We start from the raw sequence: 24,400 nt of genomic DNA on the forward strand, positions 1-24,400 counted from the left end.
GCGAGGCCCCGCCCCGAGGTCGGTGGTCGCCCGGGTAGCGGAGAGGGCGGAGGTGGGGCGGCCATGGCGGCGGGTCCGGGTCCGGCCGAGCCCAACCCCTTCTCCTTCCGCGAGTTCGTCCGCAGCAAGGCGCGGAGCTGTGAGGAGGCAGGCGGTGCTCATCAGGTAAGGCCCGGGCGGAGGCGCGGCTGGGCCCCGCCGCGCTGAGGCGCCCTTCCCGCGCCCACCTCAGCCCCTCTGCTCTGCTCTCCCCTCCGCAGGCGGCGCGGCCCGGTCCAAGCCTCGGCCCCCTCTTATTCCCGGATCCGGCGCCGCCCGGAGAGGCGGAGGACGAGGAGGAGGAGGAGGAATGGAGCGGGAGCTACCAGCCCTTGGTCGTGGAGCAGGCCCACCTCCCCGTCGCGGGCCCCACCTCGCCCTCCGCCGGCTCCTTCTTCTGTGAGGGCGCGGGGCTGGCAGGCGGCAAGGACCCGAGCGTGGCCTGCCTCAGAGCCCCCCCAGGGCCGGGCTTTCACTCCCTTCGGCAGCCCAGCTACGAGGAGGTAAGCACCTCGGCCGACCTCCCGGCTCCTTTCTCAGGGCAGACACAAACGCCGCCTGCGAGCTCCGTCTTCTGTCAAGCGAGCTCTGAGCTCGGGTATCAGGTTCTTAGAGAAACTTGGTGTCAAAGCGTGCTGTCAGCAAGGGCTGCGCGATACGTGGCAGCCTGAGGGAGAGAAGTAGGTCTGGAAAACTGCTCTGCAGCATAAATCAGATCTAGCACCTTGTCTGTCCTGCTGCTTTTGGTGTGACCCAGGTGACTTGCTCATGCTCTTCCTCTTGAAGTCATATTAATTTAGAATTAACAGCATTCAATGAGTCGCTCTGCAGTGGCTGTTTCAGTGCCACGTTTCTGTGCCCCAGAGGCTTAGTGAAGTTAAGTGGTTTCTAGAGGGGAAAATCAGGTGTGAAAGTAAGCTTGAATATAATAGAAAGTGCAAGACTTTCCAGCACTAGAATTAAAGCTGAATATTTCTTCTGGTACTTGTCTTGGAGTGCTAGTAGTGTTGTGAAACCACACCCTCATTTCTAATGAGAATTTTTATTTTTTAGCTGAAAGAAGAGAATGCCAGTTTGAGAAGCAAGATCAATAAGCTTCAGATTTTCTCTGAAACTCAAGCAGACAAGTGCGTAAGCCACAATATGGGGGAAAGTAACCACATAAGCAAGGAGTTGTCTTAGAAGAGGTGCTCACTGGAAACAGTCAACATCTTTAAAGAAGAAAAATGTAGTTGAAATCTATGCTATTTATTAAAAAGCTTTAACAAACCTGGTTTTCTTATTGAAAAAGGCTTGGAAAGTAAGTAGCAAGCTGGCATCTGATGAGTGTGTTTGTGTGGCTTACGCTTCATGCAGTTTAGGTGCTTAGTGAAAATGAGGGTAGCACTTGACAGGATGCATTTCATAAAGCTTTAGATTAACAAAATAATGAATCTTAATCTCTCTCCTTTGAAGCAAGAGAAGCACTTTTATTTTTGCTGGGAGCAACTTGATATTGGGAGACTTTAATTTCCTTAGGTTAAGCAACCCAGTGACTTATCTAGGGTGGCAATTTCTTAAGTTCCCATCTGAATCCTCTGCACTCTGCTGCTCCTCACAGTGAGGCAGCTGGTACTTCCATGGTGATGAGGTAACCATTTGTTTCAGAATTACCCTTATCTAGACTGATGGTGAACAACTGTGTTTTCTGCATGGCCTTTCTGCATTCAGCTGTATAGTTCCCGTTAATGCTAATGGATGTTGAACAAATCCCCTGAACCACAGCCTAGAAGTGTAGTTCTGTGGGAAGACTTCATTTTCTTATAACGTGAAAGAATGAGTTTCTTCCCTAGAATTTTCTTACTGAAGTATTTAATGTTACAAGTGCTTACTGTACATTGTCTTTTGTTTTTTAAGGATGAGGAAACTTGAAAAGAAGCTTGAGGAGAACAAAATTAAAGAAGAAAAAGAAGCACAAGATTTGGAAGCAATGGTGCAGCACGTGGAACAGAATCTCCAGCTGATGACTGTAAGTGTTGGTCACAGTAGCAGAAGCTTGCTCGCAGCTGGTGTAGTTCCATTCCTCTTCCTTCCTCCCCCAGGAGAGTGAGGGAAGCTGAAGTGATTGCTTCACCTTTGTGAGCACTAAACAGCTCTGGCATGTTTCCCCTTATAACAAGTCCCAGTCTAGAACTCCTTTCACTACCTAGAATAAGGGAGGTCTTTGCAGAAATACCATTTTCAGATTCATCACACCTTCAATTGCTTTTTTGCAGCCTTCTGAAAACACCTCCTATATGAACTAAGATCTGTTTTTCCTGCTTGCTTATTTATACTGAGTACCTTTTCCTCTTGTCCAAGAAAAAAAATAAAAATGTCCAGAAGTGATGGATGGCACTTGAAGATATCAGAAAGGAAAAATGGGGAGGAGAGGAGACAGCTGATCAGACATGACTGGGGGCACTATCCCCATCTCGTAAAGCATTCAGAACACAAGGTGGTATAACGCAAAGCACATCACTTTAAGTTATGTGCTGGAATCATGCATTCCTACGTAGGTCAAACAGCCTGCTCTGTCCTAAGCACTGCTATGGTATAAACAATCTTTATTCTATTTCAGAAACGGGCTGTTAAAGCAGAAAACAATGCTACAAAACTGAAACAGGAAAATGCGCTACTTCAGGTAGGAAGCAGTATTCTTAAGGCCTTGCTGAATGTCCTGGGGCTGAAAGCATACATCTTGAAATTGAGCCTATAAAAAAGATATTGAAAAATCTTAACTATGCCTCACTTTTCCTAGTGAATGCCAGAGAAGATGTTCTAGACTAGAACATTTCAGCCCTACGCAGACTGTTAACTTCATCTCTGTGATGTGTGGCACTTCAGTTACAATTTTGCTGAAGTTTCGTGTGATGTGTTTGATTTTGGGGACCTGTGAATGCTGTAAGGCAACAGGGCAAATGGGTGTTTAGCTGTAGGAAAGTGCCTGGCAGAGAAGGGAGAGAAGCTGGACAGGTATTAGAGACAGCTCAGCAGAGCTGAGCATAGTTAGGTGACAGCATCTATGTCAGGTAACAGCTTCCATCACTGCTGTTGGAGCTGGGGTACGCCACTGTTACAACACTGGATTGGTTCTGTGAAACAAGCAGACATGAAAATGCTGTGTACGTTTTCAGTTTTAATAAAGGCTTCTAAGTTGTAGTTTTCTGTCAGAGACTGCTCTCTAGAGCAGGGAAGACATTCTCTAGGCAGTCTGGTTACAGGATCTATTCATTAGCTGCTGTAGCTAATAAACTGCTGTACGAATGTGTTCATTAGTTGCTTTAGTTGTAAAGTATCTAGCAGAGTTTTGTAGTTGTTTTCATATAAAGTGTTTGTTTCCTCCCTAGGTTCAGCTGAAGAATTACAAGACAGAGAATGAAGCCTTGAGGTCGGGCCAGTCAGCGAGTCTGGCTGTGGTGAAACAGAACGCAGACCTTGCCTTACAGAACCTTCTCACGGTTATAACAAACTCCCGGTCTTCGATCAAGTGAGTTGTTTTAAGACGACTCTCCTAACGCTACCCCTGATGCTTGTCTAAATACTGAGGTCACAACTACATGTCCCCAGTGGGTTTTTTAGGATTGAAACTCGGGTTCTTGTATTCTGTACGCCAGATCAGCTAGTCCACGTTCTTACTTACCTGCAACATGTTTTCCTCCAGGTTTAGGTAATAAAAATAACTAGAATGTGTAAGTCCTATTTTTTTACTTAATGTAAAGCCATTATACTTAGGATCTCTATGTCTCTTACACTTCACTTCAAGAAGTGTAAGTCCAGATAAACTGCTTCTTGAAAAATCACATTGCACGGGTAAACACCACCAAAACGCTGCCTGGCTACTTCATCCTCTCCTCCCCAGTCTAACGCTGTCTCTCTCCCACATTCCAGGCAGCTGGTCTCTGGAGCAGAATCGCTGCAGCTCGTTGCTGATCTCCTTAAATCAATAGACAGAATTTCTGAAGTGTCAGAAGACAGACAGTGACTCAAACAAAACTGAGAACTTTGCTTTCATGCGGAAACCATTACTTCAAAGTTAATTTCTGATACTCAACCTCGCTACGACGTGCGAAACTGTTAGTGCCTCTGCAGAACCGGCTTTCCCATCTCTACCTGCCGCGTGGCCGTGGCCGCCCCGGGTCGCTAAAACCTGAAGGGACAAGAGTACACCCCTTTTTCTGCTAGGCCGGGACCACAGCCCTGCCTCCCCTCGTACCCCGCACTCCCGTGAGCACCCCACGTTTTGGCCGGGACCCCGTGAGCACCCCACGTTTTGGCCGGGACTCCCCTTGCCGTTCTCTCCCGGTCATGGCGGAGGGAAAAGGGCTGGCGGTGGGCGGTTCGCGCAGGGCGTCGAGTCCCCGAGGTTTCGCCGGGCCTCGGCCTCCGCGGGCGGTCTGTAACCCTCGTCCCGGCCGCTGTGTAACGGGTTTTGCGGAGCTATTAAAGGCCGCGGAGGCGGCGGCACAGCCGGTGTGCGGTACCGGGGAGGGGAGCGGGGACCCGGCAGTGCCCTCTCGCCGACCACGTGCGTCAGCCCCGCCCCACCGCGGCATCGGGGGCGCTCTCGATTGGCCGGGGGTTGTCACGTGCGGAGGGGCTCAGCTGACCGGGGTGCCCAGCCGTGATTGGGCGGAGGGAGAGGGGGCGTGCCCCGCTGCAAGGCCGTGGGGCCCAGGCCGGGGAAGCGGCAGCGGCGCCGCCATGTCCCGCTGGCCGGGCCCGGCCGGGGCTCGCCGCCCCTCCGGTGCTGAGGCCGCGCTGTCCCCCGGGGCCCTCGACCTGAACGCGGAACGGGAGAAGATCCGGCGGGAGATCGAGGAGCTGGAGCGGAGCCTGGAGCCCGGCGGGGCCGGCATCGAGATGGCCGTGTCCGATTCCAGCCTCAGCTCCGGTACGGCGGGGCGCGGGATCGGCCCTCTCCGACCTCCCCCGGTCCTTCTGCATTAAGTTACTGCTCTGGCTCTTGAGATGCGTGTCGGAGAGAGGCTCGCGTGGAGGTTTTTATATTAACCCCACCGTTTCTGCCGAGCGCTGCGCCCAGAGGGTGCTGGGAGCAAATTTTGGAGGACTTGAGGCGAGGCGTCTCCTCGAGGCTTTCCTTAGCAAGCGACCTTGCAGGAGAAGCCTCTTGTACCGGTGTTTTGCATATTTTCATGATGAAACTAGCGGGGAAGGTTGAGAGTGCCATCACACCTTCTGATGGAGGTTTCTAGTTGGGGAGGGTGGTAACGCGCTGATTCATGAAAGGTAACAGCACACCAAGTATTGCCGATAGTTAAATCACAGCCGCTTCCACGCCGTGTGAATGGACAACACAAACTCTCCTGTGTGAGCCACTCCATTTCGCAGCCTGCCTTGTGCCTCCTAAAATTGATATTTTTTCAAAGCATAGAGGGGGTGGTAATAGTTCGTGTATCTATACCTATGGTGGCTGTCACAGTCGCTTCATCCCCCTGTGTTTTGACCACACAAGTCTGAATAAGGTATGCCAGAAGTCTGTAGCCATGCTGAATGCAAAACCAAATATTGCTGAAGAGTGTGGAAGGGCTGTGAGCTCATGTCAAAGTTTATGGGTTCTGTTGGGTTGGAATGTTTACTTGGCTGCACATTAGAGCCTGTAATTTGCCATGATGTATAGGACCAAGATGCAGCTTGATTGCTACTGTAGTTATCAGGAGCTGCTCTTTTTTCCTACTCTAGAACAAAAAAGTGCATCCGTGGAGTATAACTAAATATCATTTTTATTTGACAGTGTTGGCAGTATTCAAAAACTCTAATGGTCATGTCAGATACTATGTGGTGCTTTATTCTGTATGCTTTAATTGAGAAGTCTTTTGTTTTGAAGCTTTTTTTATCTCACTGCAATCAGCATTTTTGTATTTTTGTTGTCTGACAGGTGATGGTGAAGATGATGACTCGGATTCTCATCCTGAAATGGTAACCATTTTCTCTTTAAGCATATCTTTCCATCTGTCTATTGAAGGCACCAGGAGGAAGGGAAATTTCACTGTGTTCTGGGGAAATCTAGGCAGCTGGCTTGACTCTGAGGCTTGGGAAGGATTAATAATAGACCTGGAAGTTTAGTTATTCCTGCCCGGGACTTTGTTATTCATGTGTAATAGAGAGACTTCTTCATGTGAAAACAAATGACAGAGATCAGAGGCCTCCCTGCTCTAGTGCTTGCTGATCTCTGTCACTGGAAACACACCAGCTTCTGGGGAGGTCGCAGAGCAATTGCACATGGGAAAGAAATCATCAGCTTGTGATCAAGAAGTCTTTTACTTCTCTGTACCGGAAGAATACTGGATTTGTACATGAGGGGAAAATTACTTCTAAGACTTTTTATAATCTGTTTACTTTTGGTGTTGTTTTAAACATAGTATATTTTCAGCCTTCATATAGAAAACATTTAGCGGAGAAATGTCTTAACAGCCGTATAGCACAGGGAAGGAGAAGCTAGCTTGTGAAGACAGATCTGCTGGTGCAGGTTGGACCCAGGTGCAGAGCACTTTCATGAAACAGTCAGAGTGCTGCTTTGTGTTTGAAGCATGTGGAAGTAAATCTTGTAAGGAAAGAGTTGCTTCAGTAGAAGCAGAAATGAGGTGGAAATTTGAAGGGATTGTTCTGAAGTACAGATTTAGCAGGTAAGATAGCTCCAGTGTAAATTACTACTATTTTGCAGTTTACTTACAGTTTTGCAGTTGATGGCACAAGACCAAGTGTTGGCAGGGTTTGGAGTCGGACTTTGGTTCAAATAGGAGTAGGCTGAACTAATGAACAGGATGAAGGGGAGCTAGGCAAGGCTAGTAATTCTGCCTCTGGGAGCATTCAAAACAACTGCCGGGGAGAGACATGCTGTTATGTGCCTCCAAATCTTTTGAAAATCAGTTTTGTAAGATAATGGAAGTATTGAGTTACAAAAATAATTATGTTACATATGTCCTTTTAAAGTAAGCATTTTTCTCTCTTCTCCCCCTCCTTGACCCAAATGCCTTGTTTGCTTCAAGGAAGTGGAAAGAGAAGATGACAGTAGCGATGATGATATTGAAAGTAGTCTGCCACAGGATCCAGAAACATGTCTCCAGATGAACCATGTGTACCAGGAAGTTATCCAGGAAAAGATTGAGGAAGTCGAGCTTCTCATTGCACAAAACAAAGAACAGCAGGTGAGTGAAACAGGAGTAAAATGTTCATTCCTATGCTTTTCTGAATTGCCATTTGCCATCTTCCCCTGCCCATCAAGCCCAGTAAAACTTTCTAGGGCATTCCTAATCCATCACAGGTACTAGTGGAATCAGCTGCAGTAGTAATAGTCCCTTATTCATATGCTGGTGCAGTGCTCAGCTTGCTTGGCCAGGAACCAGGTTCATTTTCTTCATGGCAGTTCAAACCAATGATGGTTCCATGCTTTCTTATCACCAAAAATGCTATCACTAGGGTACTTTATATCTTATATTTTAGCTTGTTGTAGCAAGTTAGGTTTTTTTAATCATCTGCAGCGTACTGTACAAACTTAGGAAGTTACAAATCCTGTCTTTAACATGTACACTGATTTACAGTCTGTTGCTGCAAATTTGAACCCTGCCTGGGGTGTTTGTGGTGGCTCAGCCGCTGCCCTCTGAAATTAGGAATTTGAAGGAGACACTGATACCATTTAATTAATTCTTGTATTGCAGAAGGAAATCATGTGCGAGCTTGGTGGTCCAAAAATAGCAAAGGCAGGAGATGGTAGAAATCTACCAGCGAATGTATTTTTGGGTCATTTTATGAAGCCATACTTTAAGGATAAAACAACAGGAATTGTAAGTAAATATAACTAGGTTAAGTACTGATATGTCTTTCAATGATAGATTTAAATTGTAACTGTGTTAAAACTGTGTTACATTTCAACTGTGTAACTGTGAATGTCACTCCTCAGTTTGAAACCTTTTCTTTCCCTCACTTGTTGCTTACTTACCCTCTTTTGGAAATGTTTGTTCAACCCATGTCTGACTGTGATGTCTGAAAGTGAGTTCTGAGGAGTGGCATTCCAGCCATGGGGCACTTGAACATTCTTGGTTTTAACTTAATTTCGATTGTTTGTCTTCATCTCCACAATGCAATTCCAGCCATGGGGCACTTGAACATTCTTGGTTTTAACTTAATTTTGATTGTTTGTTTTCATCTCCATGATGCAATTCCATGCTGTTGTTTAAAGTACTTGTTGAAATCTTATTGTCTTTGAAATGGGAGTTTTCTGAGGCAAGTGTCATGGCTTTTTTCATGTGTTTTTAAAGGGTCGCGAGCAAAATATCTTGACATTTTGTTGTAGCTGTCAACTGTCACCATACATATATTAATATAATATTCAAACAATTTCTGGTAATTTTTCTATTAAATCCTACCCAAGTTGGTAGTACATCTTAAGCAGGTATAAACGTGCATAATACGTGTCCCCATGTTCAAAATGGTTCTTTAAGCAACTGTCAGCTAATGTGAGCAGGCCTGGCTCTGAGCTGAGAATGTGCTGTGTAACCATGGACAAACTTATCTCTATTTGTATTTGTTTTCTTACATCTTCTGATGTATCTGTGAGCTAGTGCTAATAAAGGTAACTTAGCAGTTTGAATGTGACAATTTGCACAAGTTTGAGTTACCGGTCTTTTTTTAGCAGTTCATGCTAGAGTTCTAAGAAGAAAAGGCAATTTTTCTGTGTATCTGACTCTTCCAATGTATCTGACCCCCCTAATCTTCATTAGGGCCCGCCTTCCAATGAAGATGCCAAGGAAAAAGCAGCTCAAGGCATAAAATCCTTTGAACAACTGCTGTCAACAAAGTGTAAGTAACTATGTGCTCTTCAGTGTTCTATAAGAGCTATAACAAATGTATATATTCATATTGTTAGTTCCCCCCCATTTGCAATTAAACATCAACATTTCTGGTATTTCATACTTGACTCTACAAAAAAAAGTAGTTAACGGGATGCTCTGTAAATTGTTTCATCGAGTGATTAATGACTTGCTTCTTTCATTTGCATTTGTTTTGATGTGTCATATAACAACTCCTGTGAGCGCTCCAAAACTGAATGAGATCATGCAAAGGTAGTGCTCAAATGAGAGAAGTTCAAGGGACACTTAACAGCTCTAGATAGTTACAAACACCTGGGTGATGATCTTTATTGAGATCTCTTTGGAACTAAAACTGAGCAAGAGGCTGTGACTTGCTCAGGTCAGACATGACATCAATCATTTCGGTGGAGAATACAGTCAATTTACCTAGCCTCTGGTAGTTGCTTTGCCCAACAAAATTGTGTAGCTAATGAAGATGAACTGTTATGAAGACTTGAGGGGTACTTTAAGAGTGATATTGAAAGCAGTGGATCTCTCTTTTTCTTGGCAGTGGTTTTGCACCAGTGTCTGAATGCTCGATTACCTTGTTTTGTCTAGGGAAAAGCAGAGAGAAGACATTATTGCAGAAATCGGTAGTAAGTGACCGCTTGCAGCGCCTGCTTCAGCCAAAGTTACTGAAGTAAGTACTGTGCAAAAGTCGTCTTTCTCCTGATGAGAACATTATATATGAAGGAAGGACAGGATATATGTGGAGATTCTACCTTCCTTCAGCGAGTTCTCGTGTTAACTGTTTGCAGTTCGGTAAGGTTACAAAACAGAGCAGAGATACTTTGACTGTCACTGTTGGGCCTGGGATAGTGGTTCTGTGAATTTACAGCAGTGATCCTCAAACTCCCCTGTCCTGTGGGCACCAGTGCAGAGGATGACACTGTTGTAGGTAGCAGCATCTTTTGTTCTTTGTTGACACCTATATTATCTGTGTGTGCACGTTGTACCGAAGGGTCTTGGACTGCAGTGCTCCGACCATAAGCAAGAGGTTACAGCATTGGGGTTGGGTTCTAAACGCTTGATTGGGTATGTGGCAGGTGGAGAGGTTTCGTTTTGTATTGTGGCATTTTATAGCCATCTATTTCTTCCCATTGACACAATGGTATAACTTAAAATAGTCTACGGGGCTTGAAGCTGAAATTGTGATATGTAGCAAGTCATAATGGTATATCCAGCAAGAGATTTCTGTGCCTGGAGCTGGTATGGTCTTTGATGCTGTTGCAGCAACCATCATTTCACTCTGTAAATACCAAAGTGATTAATCTGAGACCTGTTCTGGGTCAGTGATTTGTATTTGGGGGCAAAAATAGGACAATGAGTGTGTCATGTGGGAAAACATAGAAGAACAACAGTTTTGTGTACTGTGGAAATAAACTTGAAGGAAAGAATGATACTGACAGGGAAACCATCTTTGCCATATGTCTTCTGATGCCGTTGACCTCATTCACATCTAGTCATAGTAAGTAATGATAAAAATTTTTTTGAACAGGATGAGTTATTGGAATCAGAAACTGGAGAAAGTCAAGACTGAAATGGAGAAACAGATCTTGGAAAAGCAAATCAAAGAAGTGGAGCGAGAAATAGAGGCAATTAAGTGAGAAGTCTTCTTTTTATGTTCTTGGTGAAAATGAAAGTCTGTTCTTGGAGTTTATCTCTTCTTGGAAGTTCCCTCCTTCCTCGAGCACGTATGGATGTGACATTTGGAGAAATCTTTATTTGTGTTGGCTTGCAAAAAATTAAGTGCTGTTCAAACTCTGCAGAGCTCTCATCTCCACAGTTCTTTACTAAGAATTGTGTTTTGGGTCTTGATACACAAATGTAGTATCTATACCCAATATAGAGGTGCTGTATTAAATAGTTCTTGATTTAGCAACAAAGAAGCAGAGTGGTCTGAAATTTTTAGTGGTTTTGAGCTTTTGCTCGTTAAGGTGTCTAGAGCAATGTATTTTGATACTGCATTAATGGTTTCTCCTGCTAAACCAACATCATCTTGTAGGGAACTCTTTTTCAAGGAGAAACATTGGTTTGGGCAAAGTTACTATGTTAAAGAGCCTGATGCTTTTAGGTAGTAAGTGTTCAGTCCTTGTGGAAGTCAGTAACAGGTGGGAGGAACAAGATGAAGGAAGATCAGGAAGACAAAGTGACTGTGTAATTAACCATGTAATGGGGTTCTTTCTCTTTGTACCATCTGCTTTAGCCAACTCCCAGAAAGTGACTTGTTGGGAAACAGATTTGATGAGCATGACTGGGAGAAAATTTCAAACATCCATGTAAGTTGGGAGATCAGCTGTTTTATTACTTCAGATATCTGTGTCTCTTCTCTTGAGAATTACCTGACCTGGTCTAGTTTGCATCCACTGTTCCCATCGTGAATTTCTTGAAGTTGACTGTGATCATAACTTGGCAAGCACAGAAGTACTGAAAATGTGATGTTATTGGTTAAATTTGATTATTTAATTCTGGAAGACTTAGCACTAAGACATACCTGGAAAGCAAAATATATTCCTTGTATCGGTGTTCCTGTCTGTCCAGGTGTTCAGTCCCAGCTACAAGATAAAAAAGATTTTTGATGTTTCTTTTAGTTTGATGGACAACGTAGCGCAGAAGAACTGAGGAAGTTTTGGCAAAATTGGGAGCATCCAAGCATCAACAAAAAGGAATGGACTGAGGAGGAAATAGAGAGGCTAAAGAAGATAGCTGCTAAACATGGTTATCTGGACTGGCAGACTATAGCCCAGGAGTTGGGGGTAAGGTCTTCTGAGCTCAGAAACAAGAGGTGAAAAGTCAGTTAATTCTGACTTAACTGTGCCTCATGTCACTTTTTGGAAAATGACATTAATGTTAATTCATTGTTAATTAATGCTTTTCTGAGAAGTGTTCAAGAACAGTACCAAAAAAGTTTGGTACTTTAGCCTTGCCCTCTTGCTTTTTATACTTATAAATATCCAGTTTTCTGAGTAGCTCTGTTTTTATTGTATTAAGACAAACAGGACACCTTTCCAGTGCTTGCAGAAGTATCAAGTCTATAACAAAGATTTGAAAAGGAAAGAATGGACCAAAGCTGAAGATCAGATGCTTTTAGATCTTGTTCAGGAGATGAGAGTAGGAAGTCATATCCCATACAAGAAAAGTAAGTGACCTACAAGTCAAAATGTCTTCCATTCACCCATAATCGTTATTTTTTTTTCATTTTCCCAGGCTTATGTCTGTTAATGTTTCTGCATACTAGAGCACCCACCCAGCCTGCTCCAATTCAAGGAATTAATGAAGTTTTATTTCCTATGAATGTTTTCATTTCCAGGATAGTCACAGTTCTATGTTTTCACCTTACCTTTCTAGCCTGTGATCTAGACAGGGCACAACAGTGCTGTGGCTCGTCTGAAACAACAGATGTACCTGTTTCTAAAAATGCCTTGTTGGCGAGCTGAATGAAAGAGGATCATTGTTTTCCCTCTCTTTCTATTTGGTGGGAGCAGTAATATATGTCTTTCCTGTAACTACCTGGAAGTTTCATTGTATCAGCAAGAGCTTAGTAGCTCTTGGAACCTTTATCCATCTTTGAAATTTGGTTGAAACTGGCTGAGAGTTATTAGTAAGTACCGATGGTTGTGTGAGCTTTGTTTCTTATAAAAACATCATCAGGGTTCTTCCCTAGAAAGCCAGTATTCATTCATGGCCAGCTGTTTTGGCAGTTTTCAGTGCTGTGACCAATTTTCTAGGGCCGCCTTTTCTAGGGCGTCAGTACTGGTGTCTCTATTCCTCAGAAGTGTGGGAGGCAGTATGAGAATAGTAACCAAGTATCTGGGGTCCTAAATCCAAGCCTGTGCGTATAACACCTGGTGTGTTGAACCTGTCAGATGTGTATTGGAGCTGAAACCTTTGCTAGTTCTCTGTTGTTGCAGGATGGATTGTTGGGTCATTAAGTGTCTCGTATGGATAATGCCATTACAAATAGTAACATTTTGTGTATGCCATGTTCTTTTTCAATTCTTGTTGTGTACCATTGTTTAAGTATTTAAGCTGAGATTTAAATGCTGCTTACGGTGATCCACTGTTTGGAAATATCTCAGTTACAATGTAAGTAAAGGAAGAAACGCTGTTTGCAACTGACTTTAAAATACACCTTTGCATTTCTAGTTGCTTATTACATGGAAGGAAGAGATTCTGCTCAGCTGATTTACCGATGGACAAAGAGCGTGGACCCCAGTTTGAAGAAAGGACCCTGGACACCAGAGGAAGATGCTGTAAGCTCTGTTCTCTGATGCCTAGAATTGCAGGGTGCAAAAAGTGGGAAGGCTAGACTGTTGAGATACTGCATGGCTATATATATCTGAGCTGTAACAGTGGCACAAAGGAATGTAAAACAGACCAAGGTGGGCAGTTTACAAGTCAAGAGGGCTTAGAAGCTCCTAAATGCTTTTGCCCAGGGATTTACAACACAGTGGAAGCAAGTATGTCTGCTTCTGTCTCAGGTCTGTTAAGATTGTTACTGATGAGGATTTCAACTCTTGATTTGTCTGATTAACGTAGATGCTGTTGGCTGCAGTTAAGAAGTATGGGGAGCGTGACTGGTATAAAATTCGGACAGAAGTGCCAGGGAGGAGCGATGCTCAGTGCAGAGATCGGTAAGTATGCTGAATATAGCAACTGTGATTTCAAGTTCATTACACAGAGCCAAGATGCAACTTATTTTACAAATATGTTTGATCTGCTTAAATCAGTGTCACCTTAAGGACTGTTTTGTAAAAAGTGGTTATGGTCTAAATATAGTCGCTAACATTATCTCCGCATAACCCTGCATTTGTAGTTACAGAAGTCAAAAAGTTGAAATTGAGTTTAACAGAGAGAACAGACCATTGTTGCCTGTGGCGTGCTACTCCCTCAGTTTACTTGTCTGTGGGTTAGCAGAAGTTGGGAGAGATGTTGTTCAAAATAAAGCAAAGGGGTCACTAAACATGAAGGAGTGCATGTCGGGAGGGAAGGTTGTCATCCATGTATTGTCTGTGCATCTGTGAAAATAATCTAGTCGGTGACTTCCTGTAACTGAACACCAATAATGAGGTGCTGAGCAATTTTCAGCCTCGGACTCAACTTCAGGAGATGCAGAGTACAGTATGTCCTAATTTCAGTGACCTGTTTTACAGCCGCTTGTTGTAATTCTTAATCATGTGGCCTGATATTTTTGAGAGCAAAGAGATTGTAGCTGTGCTGTATTAAGGGAGTAGGGATGGGACCTTTTACAAACAGGAAAAATTGATAAGGAATGCCGGATTTGTTCAGCCTCAAGAGTATGTGGTGATGATCAGAACTGTACAAGCAGAATTGAATGTTCCTTACTTTAACGTTTTCATTTTGAAGGTACTTAAAGGCATTGCACTGTGATGTAAAGAAAGGCAAGTGGAGTTTAAAGGAAGAGGAGCAGCTAATTGAACTGGTTCAAAAGCATGGCCTGGGTAAGTGTTTCTGTGGCTTAATCTTTAGAAACTTAGAGAAGTAAATATTGCTAAGGAATTTATCATTTAAGTTTTCTCCTCTTTTATTTTAAGCCCCAGAGCTGATACTAGCAGGCTCTGCTTTGTACTCATGATTGCAGCCTTCCTTATATGGTGTGGTCTGTTCCTGGAAATTCAGTTATTGAGGGATTGCATAGTAAAGAGTTCTATAGCTGTGTTAGCAAGGTGTCAGAGCTGTGACAGTTTAGAGGAGTGAGTTCCCCTCTAAACAGCCTGTGAAAGAGTTCTCTTATTTTCTCTAAGAAAAGTTCCCTTAACAAATAGAAGCTTCTCAGCATTTGGTTTAAGCTTTCTTCTAAGTGCTCTTTTACTGCTGCAAGGGAGTATGTAGTTCTGCTAGGGTTTTAATCACTGATTCATTTATTGTAGGTTCTAACTTGAGCTGAGTGTATAGTAGTGCAAAGTCTGATCGAAGAACTCTAATGAGTATTAAGGTTTTGAGATCCATTCATATAGTTACTCTGTCTTATACAAGGAAACATTCTGCATTGAAAAGGCCTGTCACTCAGTTTGTTGCATTAATAGGTATGCTCTACTCTGCATCCTTTTTAGGTCACTGGAGTAAAATAGCTTCTGAATTGCCACATCGAACTGGCTCCCAATGTCTAAGCAAGTGGAAACTCATGATTGGGTCCAAGGTATTGTACAAAATTCTGCTATGTCACTGTCCCATCTCTTTAATTAAGATTCTCTAAACTAAAAGCAAAAACCTGTGAAATCAATACAAAAATTGACATTGATTTCACAAAATCAAGATTTTGTCGTGGAAGTTCATGGTCTAATTTTTCATGTGTTAAAGCAGCCTTTGTTCTGAAGGTCTGAAGTTAATTTGCTATATATTCGTGTATTACCCAGAATTTTCTTTATTACCTTGAAGTACCTGTAAGGATTGGATATACCTAGTTTTTCATGTACATACCTCGTGAGTTGCCAGTTTTGGTACCAGGCACTCCAGACATTCTGGCTGCTTAAGACCATGTTAAAGGTACAGTCTTGTTTCCATTGGCAAAGCACCTGCCCTAGGGAAGGATTCATGGAAACTTGAATGTGTCAAGATGGGGCAACTGTACTTAGTATGTACTTCTGTGTGGACCAGTTCTTAACACGAGCCCCTATCTGTAGCTTTTTCTTTGCATACAGGAATCTAAACCAGTAAAAAATCTGGGTCCAAAGACAATTGTCAGTTGTACTGGATTTAGTTAATCTTAGCAGAAGTAAAGCAGAACTATCCATTGGAAGCCAGACCTTACTGGTAGAACACTGCCCCATGAAACTTTTTAACTTAGTGGTTTTGAGAGATTTGCAAGTCAAGGCTGAGCACTGGCTAAAATTTGTCTGTGCTTTTTTTGACTGAGAAGAAAAGATCTAGGCCAACAAAACGCCGACACGTGCAAGAGAGTTCCAGCTCTTCAGAGAGTAGCAGTGAAGACATAGAACTGGACTTAGCAGACAGTTCAGAGGAGGAGACGACAAGCAAGGAGGAGTGTGCATTTCCCAGCATTGATTTGTGGATACCAACACGGACGAATACACAGGAGTCAAACAAAGGAAGATACCAAACTCCATCCCTTTTCTGTCCTGTGAGTGCTGATGCAAAGACTGGTAGCAGTGAAGTTCAAAGTGCAACGTGTGATGGAGCCGAGGACAGAGTTGCTGATAAATCGTCAGAGTTGAACACCCTCCTAAGGGGCATTGCACGTCCACATTCAACGGACACCATTGTGAAGAATCCAGCAGAAGTAATGAACAAGGTGAATCCTGGGATTCTCAGTCTGTTCTTGATGGGATTGGTGCTTAGATCAGAAGTGACTGGGAAGTGCAGTTGCTGTAGTAAAGAGAGTATGCAATGAGTAGATGGCAAAATCTTTTTTGTGCCTCTGTTGGCTGCTTTCTCACTATGCCATTGGGGGGTGCTGTTGGAAACTGAGCTGTGGGATTAAACAGAAATTTCTAGCACTGCTTCCCCATGCATTAATAGCTGTGTTCCTTCCTACATGTAGTTTCACAGAAACAAAACTTTTTTTAGATCTCATAAAGCAGAATTGTCCAGTGAATTGTGGTGTCTCTCTACCCTGGTGACTAGGGCATATTGGCTTAGAATTTGGAAGAATTAAGTTACTTATACATCTGTATCTGATTCTGAGCTGGATTTTCACCCCAGATAAGGTACTGAAACAGTACAAACCCTCCTAGCACATTTTTGCAGAAAGATACTCCTTAGCAAAACATTAAATATCTAAATTGCTATTTAAGTTCACGTAAGCAAAATTGTTCTGACTTTTGTGTTAAGAATTGCACGTGTGCCCTAAACTGCGGGGCCGATTGCACCAATGACAAGTTTGTTGGTTACAGAATAGGTGTGTTCATGGGGGTTATGGTATGCAAGGGTTGTAAGTGCTTATCTGGCATAATCAGTCTTAATTTTGATTACTCATACAGCATTATTTTACTAGCAGAAGTTTAGGGGAGAGTCAGTGGCATTTCCAAACCTCTTCCTGTACATTCCTTTGTACTGTTAAGCCAAAAAATATAAAGAGAATCATTCAATAAATTCTGACCCTCAGTGTGGCTTTTTGTAGCTACCTCACACAAAGGCTTTTACAAAGTAGATATTTGGTATTGTGACAATGCACAAGGTTTAAAAGATAAGGTAAATGTCTGCACTTAGGGGCTGATTTCATTTAATAAGATACTTTCAACAGCAAGAATACTGAAAACTTTTGTACCTTCTGTGTATAGTCAGTGCAAGTAATTTTCTGAGAGATACTTTCCCTTTCATATTTTTTTGTATGCTTTCATATTAAGGCTTCCAGATGTGGAAAGCAAGTGCTACGGGTTACCCTGGAGAATGTGAGAAGAGTATTAAGAAATAACACATGCTTCCAGAGGAAACTTGTAAGTGCCTCTTCTGTCTTGTCTGCTCTTGTGATGTGAGCACTGCCAGGCCATATTTAGTGGGAAATGTCTTTTGATAGAATCACATACCTTCTTGCACTGTAGTCACAAGAGGAAAGGCTCATAATTTTTTTTTCATAACTGCCCCATGAATAGTTTGTCCTGGGACTAATTTTGGTAGAACCTTCCTAATTGGAACTCTATGTATTTGTTCATGCACAGCAATCAAAGATACTAAAACCTTCTGCCACTGTTTTAACAAAAACATCTGGAGTTAGTACATCTGTTGGGCAGAAGCTTCAGGGGCTGCAGAACATCACGGAGAAAAGTTACCGTCAAGAGAGAGAGCGTTTGAGAAGAATGAACCTTGACAGAAAGCTTCTAATGGCAGTAACGCCCTGGGTGGGCAATGTGCTACTGCCTTGCACCTTGCAAACCGGGAGGATGGCTTTTTATCAGACAAAAGGTAGTGGTGACCCATCAGGGGTAGTACTCTCCTACTTTTTGTCCCTACTTTCTGACGTTTTGTAAGTGAACACCCAGCTGATTTTGATGTTGGACTTTTTTCTAGCTGATTCTATTCAAGAGAAGATTAAGTCGGTCAGTCTCGTGAGCACTCCCCTGTTCACGCTTTTCATTCAGGTAGGTTTACTGTCTTAATAGCATTATCCACTTTCAGACAGTGGTAATCTTTATTTGTGTATTTGGTGCTTAAATAAACGGTTTGTCTTTGTTTCTTAAACAAATCATCTAATTGCTGGATTAATCTGACCTCATGGCTTGCGTATGATGTTTCTTAAATAAATCCTGCATCCAGAATCTAATACTGTCAGGACTTTTTCTGTAAGTGTAAAAATGTCACCAGAATCTTGCATGTGAAGCCTCTCCAATTCAGTCAGTGGCCCTACCAGAACATTTTTGTTCTCAATCAAACTTTAATTCTCATCTTGCAGCTCTTTCAGATTGATACCAATGGCTGTATGAAGATTATACGCGAGAGAAGGCTAAGGCAGTCAGAGCTTCTTAGAGCTAATGCAAGAAGGCCTCAGCAGGTATTGCACATGGTCTGTTTCTAAGCTTTTCCCACTGAAGTCTTGACTAAAGTAGAGATTTTTCATTGCGTGTGGCCAGTGGTGCTGTTTGTGTGTGTGTGTGTGTTACCAATTTGTTTTGGTTCAGAAGCATAATAAAATATATAGGATGTTGACAGATATGGGTTTGATTGACATCTGTGCTGTTTTAATGATCTTTAGATATCTCAGAAGTATAATTTAATATAATTTTTTTGGCAGGCTTCCCAAAATATGGAGACTTCTTCAGGTACCTACCAGAACATTTATTTTTATGATGTACAAGAACTTTCACTTAATTCATCACCGTTACATTAATGACCAATTTAACTGAAGGAGAACTTTTGGAACAAAACTACATTGTCATGCTCATTTTTGCTAGCTCTTGGATCTTTCAGTTATTGGTTAAATATGTTACCCTTTGGTAAGGACTGGAAAAAGTACTGAAGGGCTGGGGGACCAGTGGCACTGGGCCACCAGTTCTGTAGACTATTGCTGTTACGCTTTTCTCCAGGAAGGTGCTGGCTGTAGGCTGTAGTGAACATGCTGGCACCAACCCAAACCCGTTTGTTGTTGTCATCCTGGCTGATGCAAAGTGCCTGTGTACAATTCCTCGTGTGCAGTGTTAAGGTGCATTCCTAGCCCATCTGTGATTTCTGGGGAAAATTACATCATCACTGAACAAGTGGTAAGCTTGCTGCATCAGAGTTCTCTGGCAGATGTCAGGACGGGGCTTGATTAAATCAAGACTATGGTGGTGTAGGAACTCTCACAAACAGGAATTTTGCTACTTCCAGTGCAGGGTGATTGATGCTTAATAGTTAAGGAATGGCTTTTGAAAATACTGTTCAATCTTTCTAATTTTTTTTTTTTTTTACTTTATTTCCCCTCCTCTATAGGCAATTCATCACAATCTTGTAGTCAGAGGAACTCCCGAAGAGGCATACCAAGGAATGCTGTCAAGAGACCTGTTGCCTTAAAAGCAAGGGACACTTCTGCTGCTGTCTTTGAGAGCAGTGCTCCTGCCATGCAGGGAGGTCTTCCAGCCCAAGTGCAAAGGCAGAAGCCTAAAACTGTCTCAGAATTACTGAGAGAGAAGCGGCTAAGAGAATCCCGGGCTAAGAAAGCTATGCAGAGGACAGTATTTGTTACCCCACAGATGGTGGTTTCAGGGCCTCTGATAATCCAGCACACACCACAGCAAATCATTCCTTCTGCACAAGCAGGGAGCAAACCTGCAGCAGTTAGTTGTACAAATAGCCAAGTACAGTGTGCACCAGCTCCATTGCCAGCATTTAGTTCTGTTCCAGGTTCAACTTCTACCGCTATTGTGCTTGAAAACCATTCTTCATCAGTGCCAGGAACTGGGGAAAGCCCTGTTTCCTCACAAGGGACAGAACTACAATCCAATAAGGAACTAAAAGAGCAAGCTTTGGAAAGTAGCCTTGAAGGAGGGGTTTTTCCAGGCATGAATCCAGCTGCAGCAGAGAAAGCCCCAAATCAGGGAGGCTGCAATGGTCAGGTCCTAGCGGGTAGCTCAGCTTCAGTAGTGTTGCAAAACCAAGCTTTTGTGCCACATCAGATTACAGTGGTGCCTGTTGGCATTGAGTCTGGCACCAACAAATTGTCTCTTTCCGCACCAGTTACCTGTGAGCTAAATAGTAATGGGCCACAACAGAGGCCAGTCAATCTATTGCCTGCTCTTGTAACTCCACAAACTGGTTCACATTTGATTCCCAACAGCATACTGCCTTTCACGTGGGTCGTAACGCCACAGGCTTTGCTCCCCACTGCTGTACAAACTGTGGTGGGTGTTCCCCAAGGACTGCCAGCTGCTGCTGTGAGAAGTCAATGTCAGACAACTGTGACTTCCAATGGCAACGTCTCTAGCTTAGGAGTGCCTCCTGTACCAGCTGGAGCAAATACGCCTCACCCCAGCAGTGCAGAGACAAAAGCACCAAGTGCCCAGTTAGCAGAAGGAGTACCTTTGGGAAAGACAGCTAACCATTCCACAATTCTTCTACCTATGACCTCAGCGAGTCCTGGATGCACCACATCCAGTGTTTCTTCTGCAGCACCTGCATGTTCAGATGGCTTCTCCAAGGCTTCTGACTCCTCTGCAGCTCAGACTGTTCTTCCACCTGATGCACCAACCCTGCATGCTGTGCTGCTGCCCCAAACACAGCTACCTGCAAGCACTCAAGGGTCTGATTCCCAATCCGTGTCAAGTCTCACTAGCTCGGGAAAGAGCCATGACTCTATTACAACAAACGGATCATCTTCCAATCCAAGCATCATCACAAAAGGGATTGTGCTACAGCCAGGAGATCCAGTTCCCCATAACAATGTCCCAAGGAACTCTGATTGCTTTGCTCCACAAGCATCGAAAAATAGACCTATTGCCTCCAAACCTCCGACTATGCAGCCTGCTGACAGTCCACCCCAACCAACCACTTCCAGTGCAGAAAAGAATCTACTTGACTTTAGCCTGATATCCCTTGAAGATGAGGGGCCAGTGAAGGAGTGGCTGAATGGGAAACAAGGTGTCCAGGTACCATCACTGCAAACCAGGTTGCCTTATTTGCCACCTTTTCTGTGCAACTTGAAAACCCTGTCAAAGCTACTTCTGCAGAAAGCAGCTCTAGAAGAGCAAGCGGCATGTCTTCTGGCTTCTGATGCCAGTCAGGGTGAGGGCGCTGGGGTTGATTTGCATGCCATCAAAGAACTGGTGCAGCAGAAACTCGGCGATAACCCTGCTTACCTCCTACTGAAAGCCAGATTCCTAGCAGCCTTTACACTCCCGGCTGTACTAGCAACTCTGCCTCCTCCAAAAGTGACAACAACTCTGTCAGCCAGCAGGAAGCAATATGAAGAGAGCGACGAAGAGGAGTGGCAGAGTGAGAAGGAAGTGTCTGAGGAAGAGAGTTGTGAGAATGAATTAACAGGTGTACGGTTGGATTGGACAGTTGGTGATGAGCCTGGAGATAAAGATGCTGATTTACTAAATCAGGTAAAACAGAGGTGCCAGGGACTAAAAGCAGAAAGTTATTGCCAGCTAAATATTGCACTGGAGTCCAGAGTGAAACCCCCACTGTTCTTAAGTGTAGCAGAAATTTGGTCCTTTTGAATAAGCATAGTTTTGCAGCTGATAAAAGGAAAAGCTCTGTAGCTCAGCTGGGACCCCTTAGTCTTCACAAGAGTAAAAGTCCCATGTTTTTTGTAGCACATTAAACTTGACGTGATAGTTCCCAGAAGTGGGTATCAAAGCTCCCTTCCTCTTACAGTTTATAATCCTGCACTGACTCCTGTATTTTTTAAATCAGGCCCTTGTTTTTCATTGTATGTGTCCTTTAAACCCCAGTAATATCGGGGGGATTGTGTATGTTTGCTGCTATTGCCGTTTGAAGTCTTCATCCTGAATTGTTTTATATGACTAGAGATTATTAGAGTATATGGATCGATGTAGGCCATAATGTCAACCTAAATCAGTGTCTGATTTTTGAGCTAAATCCATTACTGCCCAGCACTGTTTCTTACAGAACATGCCAGGAAGCTGTGTAGCTCAGACTTGCATTTCAATTCATTGTGGCTCCAAAATAAACAAACAAAACACTAATGAAGATGAATAAACAAGGTAAATGGCTCTTTCTACAGAAAGATGGCAAAGCTGCCTGAAGATCAGTGCTTTCCCATAGTAAAAGCCAGCAGTTATCTATTCTGGCTCTGACTTTTGGGTCTAGGCCAAGTTCAGTGGAGTTTGAACTGCAAGCAGTTGGTCCAAAAGTCACCAGCAATTCTTCACTGCCTGCTAGCCTTACTGCCAACCTCTCTGTCCTGTGTCATCTTCCACCAGGCTCCCTCCCACTCCTTTTATTAATGCTATAGCCAGGTTGTTTTCCTGGTGCTTTTCAGTGAAAAGTTTGTGGTAGGGGTATGTTTTATGAGAAGTCAAAAGCTTGTGTTGACCTGTGTTGTCTGGGGCACTGTCTGGCTCCAGCAGTGAAAGCTAAAGCATCACTTGTGGCAGGCATGCAGCCTCTCTCATGAATGGTTGTGCCCACAACCTTTGTAACAAACGGTTGTGCCCAGACAGAAACTGCAGCGGGAACTGCTCCAGTTTGGTAGCGGTAGCAGAAGCAGGAAGAAATGCTAGTGTTGGCTGAAGGTTTCGCTCTGAAAACTTTGGGATGTTTTGTGCCTGCTGTGACCTTGGTAATAGAATGTTGTTGTCCCACGCTTAATTTTGAAAGTAAATGGAAGATTGTTTTGGAAATCTTTGTGAGCTCCCTAAAATAAAAAGATGGCTGAAGGGGTTCTTTTGCAATTATGCTAGCTCACATGGTGTTGATAAGTCTCTTCTGCTTATGTTGCAGGGCATGGGAGCTGAAGAGAATGCTGCACAGTCTGTTTCGGACTCCTGCACTGATGTGGCTGATGCCAGTGCTCCTCAAATCAGGAGAAGTGCCCGCTTCAGGAAAAGGAGGAGGATGTGAGAAGGAAATGTGTTAGTAGCTACTCAGTGGATCTTGTATTTCTTGCCTGAGAAGAGAACCTGAAATGCATTTGTCTGTGGTACAGCTTAGACAATGAATCATGACCCTAGGAAAGGACCGAAATTATCTCAACTTTTGTTCCCATAGGACACAGAGTTCTATAATCACCCATTAATCATAGACTAAGGCTAATACTTTGACTTTCAGGGGGAGGGAAAGTTGATGTCTATGTGATAAAATTATATACAAAAGTCATGAAGTTTAAACATTTGGCAGCCTTTTAGTCCATGCTACTGCCTACTAGCATTATACCTAGTTGGTAGCACTCTACAGGCTTGTCTGCTAAAATGAGACTAGTAGAGGTTCATAACTGGTGGGCCAGGAAAGCCTGGGCAGCTACTGCTGAAGAGAGGGTTTGTGTGTGTGAGTGCTAAGCACTTGCAGCAGAAGCTGAAGTAAATCCTTGCTGCAAGTTTGAGCAGGCTGGTGGTAAGATGTCCTTGCTCAGGGTTGTCAAGCAATCCTCTAGATCCTGGGCAGGTAGCATCAGCTCTTTGTGTAGTTTGCCCTCTGTAGCCTGGCTCGTGAGTCTTGAAGTGAAGAATAATATTAAAAGCTAGTGGGAACCTGGGACTTAAGACTAGCGGGTACTTCACTGGAGTTTGTCTTCAACACTTCATCTCTGAACAACTTCCCCCTGCCCCCCCATCCCATACGGCTTCATTTCTCTACGTGTATTAACAGGACAGCTTCTGTAGGGTACAAGTGTGTGATGGCTTAATATCTGTTGAGGCTTTTGGTGCAATAGACCAAATGAACATGAATGGTGTTTGATTCACATAGTTGTCAGATGAGACTGTTCGGGTTTCTTCTTTAAAATTGGTTTTAGAAACTCCAAAAGGGCAGCTTCTCTATAAAAATGCTGTGACTAATAGGAGTTGTTTGTGCTTTGTTACAGGAGTCACTTGACTGTGGGTCTGCCTTCCTGCATGGCAGTAGGAGATACTCTTTGCACTATTCACTTTTAACACTTCCAACAAACTGACTAGACGGACCTGGGGGAGAGGAAAATGGCTGGACTGGTTTTCCCATCACCTAACAAAGTCTGCATCTTTAGACAAGTTGCAAAAAATGAAACAAAATGACTGGAGGGAAGTCTTTCAGGCATAGACCAATTCTGTTCTCTTTCAGACTAGCACCTGCCATAGATGCTGGGGGTCAGGGGAGATTGCTGGAGATCTGAGGAAACCAGCAATGATGGTTATTTATTTCCTTTTTGTGGTAGCCCCTATTTATGTGAATGTTTATCCATGTTCAGAATATGTTGTTCATTGGGTGTTTTTTCTTTTTAGTGCTGTGACAGTGGTTTTGCTTGATAGCTAACTGACTGACTACTGCTGAGTAAGCAGCAGATTAATTTTGTATCAAAATGAGTCTTGAGTATTTGTTGAAATACAGATGTTTTATTTTTCTCACTTAAAAATTACTGATGT

General features: G+C 43.5%; 2 protein-coding genes across 3 annotated transcripts; both read left to right on the plus strand.

The window, feature by feature from the left end:
* The first annotated feature begins 13 nt into the window (after positions 1-13).
* Positions 14-4,181, plus strand: ENTR1 (endosome associated trafficking regulator 1). The gene is made up of 7 exons (XM_075055049.1): positions 14-165; positions 261-542; positions 1,093-1,166; positions 1,936-2,047; positions 2,639-2,701; positions 3,408-3,547; positions 3,949-4,181. The coding sequence occupies exons 1-7, from the start codon at positions 64-66 to the stop codon at positions 4,040-4,042; spliced, it is 867 nt and encodes a 288-aa protein (XP_074911150.1). The 5' UTR covers positions 14-63; the 3' UTR covers positions 4,043-4,181.
* A 177-nt stretch (positions 4,182-4,358) lies between these two features.
* Positions 4,359-24,393, plus strand: SNAPC4 (small nuclear RNA activating complex polypeptide 4). Of its 2 annotated transcripts, none has more exons than XM_075055033.1 (23): positions 4,359-4,951; positions 5,957-5,997; positions 7,068-7,226; positions 7,737-7,862; positions 8,799-8,877; positions 9,486-9,567; positions 10,426-10,530; positions 11,134-11,206; positions 11,519-11,683; positions 11,919-12,066; positions 13,074-13,180; positions 13,467-13,561; positions 14,295-14,389; positions 15,002-15,087; positions 15,808-16,200; positions 17,255-17,344; positions 17,567-17,810; positions 17,916-17,986; positions 18,298-18,396; positions 18,637-18,664; positions 19,314-21,424; positions 22,788-22,918; positions 23,866-24,393. In XM_075055033.1, the coding sequence occupies exons 1-22, from the start codon at positions 4,366-4,368 to the stop codon at positions 22,905-22,907; spliced, it is 5,103 nt and encodes a 1,700-aa protein (XP_074911134.1). In that variant the 5' UTR covers positions 4,359-4,365; the 3' UTR covers positions 22,908-22,918; positions 23,866-24,393. The 2 variants fall into 2 exon arrangements, with proteins under 2 accessions (XP_074911134.1, XP_074911133.1); XM_075055032.1 differs by having other exon boundaries at positions 22,788-22,903.
* Positions 24,394-24,400: the final 7 nt, after the last annotated feature.

The sequence above is a fragment of the Buteo buteo genome, chromosome 23 (assembly GCF_964188355.1).
Source record: "Buteo buteo chromosome 23, bButBut1.hap1.1, whole genome shotgun sequence".
NCBI lineage: Eukaryota > Metazoa > Chordata > Aves > Accipitriformes > Accipitridae > Buteo > Buteo buteo.

Bases quoted from the DNA above. Each gene is read 5' to 3' on its own strand.
- ENTR1 (XM_075055049.1), top strand. From the start codon at position 64: ATGGCGGCGGGTCCGGGTCCGGCCGAGCCCAACCCCTTCTCCTTCCGC. The intron at 543-1,092 runs GTAAGCACCTCG...TTTATTTTTTAG, and splicing joins GGCAGCCCAGCTACGAGGAG to CTGAAAGAAGAGAATGCCAG. The intron at 3,548-3,948 runs GTGAGTTGTTTT...CCCACATTCCAG, and splicing joins AACTCCCGGTCTTCGATCAA to GCAGCTGGTCTCTGGAGCAG.
- SNAPC4 (XM_075055032.1), top strand. From the start codon at position 4,366: ATGGCGGAGGGAAAAGGGCTGGCGGTGGGCGGTTCGCGCAGGGCGTCG. The intron at 16,201-17,254 runs GTGAATCCTGGG...TTTCATATTAAG, and splicing joins CAGCAGAAGTAATGAACAAG to GCTTCCAGATGTGGAAAGCA. The intron at 18,665-19,313 runs GTACCTACCAGA...CCTCCTCTATAG, and splicing joins AAATATGGAGACTTCTTCAG to GCAATTCATCACAATCTTGT.